Raw genomic sequence first — 5,062 nt, forward strand, 5'->3', positions numbered from 1 at the left:
CTGATCTTTCTTTTGTAATGGTAACTTATAGTTAGGTGTCAACCGGTAGTATATCCTGATCCTTCTTTTATAATGGTAACTTATAGTTAGGTGTCAACCGGTAGTATATCCTGATCCTTCTTTTATAATGGTAACTTTTAGTTAGGTGTCAAACTGCAATATATCTTAATCCTTCTTTTATGATGGAAACCTATAGCTAAACGTCAACCGACAATATATCATAATATTTCCTTTATAATGGAAACTTATAGCTACTTGTCAACCAGTAGTATATTTTAATCATTCTGTTATAATGACAACTTGTAATTAAGTGGCAATATATCGTAAGCCTTCTGTTAGAATGGGAATTTATAGTAATTGTTAACCGGCAGTATATTGTAATCTCTATGTTAAAATAGAAACTTATAGTAAGTGTCAACCGGCAGTATATCGTCATATTTACGTTAAAATGGAAACTTATAATAAGTGTCAATGATAAAGTTCTTCTAATTCAGTATTTATTAAAATAAGCTTTCGTTATCTTAGATGTATTAGGGTTAAGTGTAATCGGTCACAAAGTTTGGTTGTTTGTTTTAGAGCAAAGCCACATTAGGCTATCTACTGTGTTCACTGCGGAGAATCGAACCCCGGAGTTTGGCGTTGTAAGTCCGTAGATTTACCGCTGTTTCCCTGAAGTTTATTTCAGAAACAAGGGTAGGAACACTTATTGTTTTTTGTCGATTATAAACTCACCACAAATACTAATCTCATGTAGGTGCTGTTACCCGCATACCATCTCATCTGCATAACTACGCAGCAGTATTCTTGCAATATTAAGTTAGGAGGCCATAGAAATTAAAAACTATTTTTTTTTACACGTAGGCCAATATATAACAAAGCTGAAGCACCTTTAAACATTACCATAAGTTTGATTTATTGTCTTTGAAAAGTCAAAGCATTACCTGTACTGACGTAATTCGCACTGTATCCTTTCAGTTTCTTTTCTTGCAGGTGATTCGTTTTTGTAACTTGATTTTCTAACCTGGTTCGATTGGAAGGACTTTTCCGGTCAGTTTGGATGAGTATGTTACTCTGAATATCTTTAGGATAAAGATGCCCGAAATCGTAGAAAAACAAAACAACGGCGAAGAAGAAAACACCAGGAATAAAAGTATTTTTAATTAAACGAAACAATCTCATTCTAATTGTACTGCACTTCTTTCCCTATTAAACTGTTTAACTTATTGCGTGAACGTCGTCTTCCTCTGCTTGTATTTTGAGTCCCTGTTCGTGTAAGGCTCGTCGTAAATACAAAGTCGTGAACTTTAATCACGCATGCGCGTTAATGTGTACTTTTTTTTTTTTCTACCCGCTTATATGTGTGTGTGTGTATATACAGATGCTGTCTTTTGACCGTAGCTATCGAAAGTTTGTAGGTGTTTCTGTATTATGCGTGTCGTGATGCGGTTAGGGGTATAGCTACAGGAATCATTTAATAAAAATGTTTCATATACTCAATCATTATGTCTGTGGAAGCTTCAGCAGCTTTTGAAATATGCCTTTTTCATTATTCACGATAATATAAACTATCTCAATGCAGCTGAAGGATAAGTTATGCCATAAAAAACAGTATATAATGCAAATTCAACCGTTTCATTTTGAGAGTGAAAATATCTAAATGTTTATCTAGTAAGCACATTTTGTTTAAACATACATCATAGCAATACCAATAGGAATTAGGGTTAAGTATAAATATAATAGTCAGAAACTGAACTAAACGTAGGTTTGAATTTTGTAAAAATAGAAAATAAATAAATATATATCTCGAGTTTTATTTTTGGGTTATATTTTCTATTCTAACCGAATGTTTGAAAATATTATAAATAAAGTTAAATAATTTTGAAACTGAAACTTAGAGGGATCTATCTATCTATGCACAAAGCGATACAAAGGTAAAAAGTTATATATACTTGGTAGTGTACGGTATACGTAAATATATATACACACACTACATATATTTATGAATATATATATATGCATGCGTAAAATATAAGTTATTGTTTCAATTTTTAAAGGTAAATTATTTCGGTTGATTCATTTTTGGTGCTTAAAAGAGTGGAGAGAAGTCATATTTCCTGACAAAGTAAAAGTGGTTTTCTTCCTTTTTTTTTACCTTCAGTTACACGCTACACCTACCGTATTTTCCAATCAACGATACTGTATATTGTTGTTGTGTTGCTAAGCGACATTCTAGAAATAAGGAATGCCTTGTGTTCTTAGTTACGGTGTATATATATTACAAAGGTGTTTAAATGCCTTAAATAGTCCATTATTTATGATATCATTTATATTCAAACGATTGGATCTTGCAGGACCCGTGAAATCTTCAATATCACGGCACTATTAATAATTTTCCAAGTAAAGTTAAATGCTGTTCGCTGTTTATCTGTTTTTTTATTGTATGATTATAACTTTGATAGGGTTTTCAGATGACATTTGCACATTTGTTTACACAGTTGTCTTTGTTACATTATCTGGGCACGAACGAGCACACGCCAAAGTTACACAATGGGTATCGAAACCCAAATTTTAGCGTCATAAGTCTGTAGACTTTCTGCTGAACCACTGGGGGAGGTGCTTCTGTTTGTTTGTAGTTAAGCACAATGCTATACAATGGGCTGTCTGTGCTCTGTCCATCACGGGTATCGAAACCCAAATTTTAACGTCATAAGTCTGCCTACTTGTAATTTTTCATAAACTTGTCATCAATATTAACCTATCTACATGGAGGAAAGCTATAATAATGTAAAAGTAACACATTCGTTAACGAAGATAAACAAGCCTACATATTTTGGCCGTCCCTAATTTGGAACTACTAAACTAAAGGGAAGTCAAATAATGGAAGTCAGCGAGTTAATTGTAACCAGCGCCAACTCTTAGGCTAGTCTAACCGAACGGAGTCGTTTTACCGCCGCTACAATAATGCGCTTACGACTCCAAAGTGCGGAGAGCGATTTTTCAGACCATCGGATTCCACAGTCCTGTTCCTTAATTACTATATTCGACTCCAAAGCAAAAACAAATAAGCAAAAACGAACCGTGTTTACCGATTTGAGGCTGTGACACTGAAAACCAGTCGCTTTGATTAATATTTTTCAAACGCGCAACGTTTTTTTCTTTCCATGGTTAGAGAGGTTAAAACTGCATAAACTCTTGACATGAGCGGATAATGTAAACAGCGTATAGAAGAGGCTGTGATTGTGTTAAATTGACGCAAGAACACACGTTCGTGAACTTCGTGTTATGTAACATATGATGCTAAATATAACCACGCTCAATAAAAGGGGCTTTAAACCTCGCGTGGTTAATCAAAGTGAAAAAACTTACAATTGTTAAACTAAGTCTTTTAGTGACTTTTAGTGACTCTTTCCATATGAAACACGTTTTAGATCAGATTGGATAACAAGGCCACCTGGTGATTTCAGTTTAGAGCAGTTTCAGCACACATTGGTTCAATTAAATTAAGTCGATGTTAAAGGTAGCTGTTAATTTAACAGCTTCGTTCGCTTTTATTAACATTATTTAAAGAAGTTTGCGCAACTATATTTAATTATATAGTTATACAAACCATGATGTATGAAGGTGTGTTTCTCTTCATCTTCCGAAAAAAGTTGTTATACTAGTATATGAGCTTATGGAAAGACCTTTCCAGTGACTGATACCAGATCTTGAAGTGGGCTAATTTATACGTTTAGAGCATATAATGTCATAGTATTCAATATACATAGTATACACCGGTACCTTTTGAAAGAATTATCTCGGATTATGAAGTGTCTACACTAATCTTTTTTTCAAAGAATAACTTCAGGTTATGAAGTGTCCACACTAATATTTTTCCAAAGAATAACTTCAGGTTATGAAGTGTCCACACTAATATTTTTCCAAAGAATAACTTCAGGTTATGAAGTGTCCACACTAATATTTTTCTGAAAAATAACTTCAGATTATGAAGTGTCCACACTAATATTTTTCTGAAAAATAACTTCAGGTTATGAAGTGTCCACACTAATATTTTTTCAAAGAATAACTTCAGATTACGAAGTGTCCACACTAATATTTTTCTGAAGAATAATTTCAGGTTATGAAGTGTCCACACTAATATTTTTCAGAAGAATAACTTCAGGTTATGAAGTGCCCACATTAATATTTTCCCGAAGAATAACTTCAGGTTATGAAGTGTCCACACTAATATTTTTCTGAAAAATAACTTCAGGTTATGAAGTGTTCACGCTAATATTTTTCTGAAAAATAACTTCAGGTTATGAAGTGTCTACACTAATATTTTTCCAGGTAGAAATATGATAAATTCTGAGTGTTTCTTACTCTGATTTACGTGCAGAAATGCTGCTTCTCTCTTTTACAACACGCGATCCCCTTTTACAGAATACGAAGCTATACTGTTTGAATTTTAAAATATCTGTTAGACACAATTTATATTACTAGTGTTAGGCTTAGCTCATACATTATTACGTTATAGTAACAACAAAATTAAAGCATATCAGGTATTCATATCAGTTTGTTTGTTTGTTTGTTTTTGAATTTCGCTCACTCGAGGGCTATCTGGGCTAGACGTCCCTAATTTAGCAGTGTAAGACTAGAGGGAAGGCAGCTAGTCATCACCACCCACCGCCAACTCTTGGACTTCTCTTTTACCAACGAATAATGGGATTGACCGTCACATTATAACGCCCCCACGGCTGAAAGGGCGAGCATGTTTGGTGGGACAGGGATTCGAAGAAAACCCGTACTCGTCGTGGGGCTAGACCCATTACCGGCTGTTTAAAACCAGCACTGCAACCGAACCGAACTAAGTTTATTAAATCTGTCTGTAACGAAAAATGTACGAAAATGTACTTTTTAAATGGTACCTCATTAAATGCTCTATTTATTTTAGCGATGACAGATTGACTAAACATAGGTTATAAATAAGCAGGTATATATATATATATATACAAATAAAGATACAATTAGCATTATAAGAGGATTTCGCGTTTTGCTTATTTAAAACTACACTGGGCAGTAT

At 33.8% G+C, this 5,062-nt stretch overlaps 1 protein-coding gene across 1 annotated transcript in view; it reads right to left on the reverse strand.

The window, feature by feature from the left end:
• Positions 1-1,273, reverse strand: part of LOC111088325 (heparan sulfate 2-O-sulfotransferase 1-like) — a 16,478-nt gene extending 15,205 nt beyond the window's left edge. Inside the window, exon 1 of the mRNA XM_022398100.1 lies at positions 942-1,273. Coding sequence (XP_022253808.1) covers positions 942-1,179 — 238 coding nt within the window. The 5' untranslated portion in view covers positions 1,180-1,273. The remainder of the gene's footprint in view (positions 1-941) is intronic.
• Positions 1,274-5,062: the final 3,789 nt, after the last annotated feature.

The sequence above is a fragment of the Limulus polyphemus genome, unplaced genomic scaffold, assembly GCF_000517525.1.
Source record: "Limulus polyphemus unplaced genomic scaffold, Limulus_polyphemus-2.1.2 Scaffold3544, whole genome shotgun sequence".
Taxonomy (NCBI): domain Eukaryota; kingdom Metazoa; phylum Arthropoda; class Merostomata; order Xiphosura; family Limulidae; genus Limulus; species Limulus polyphemus.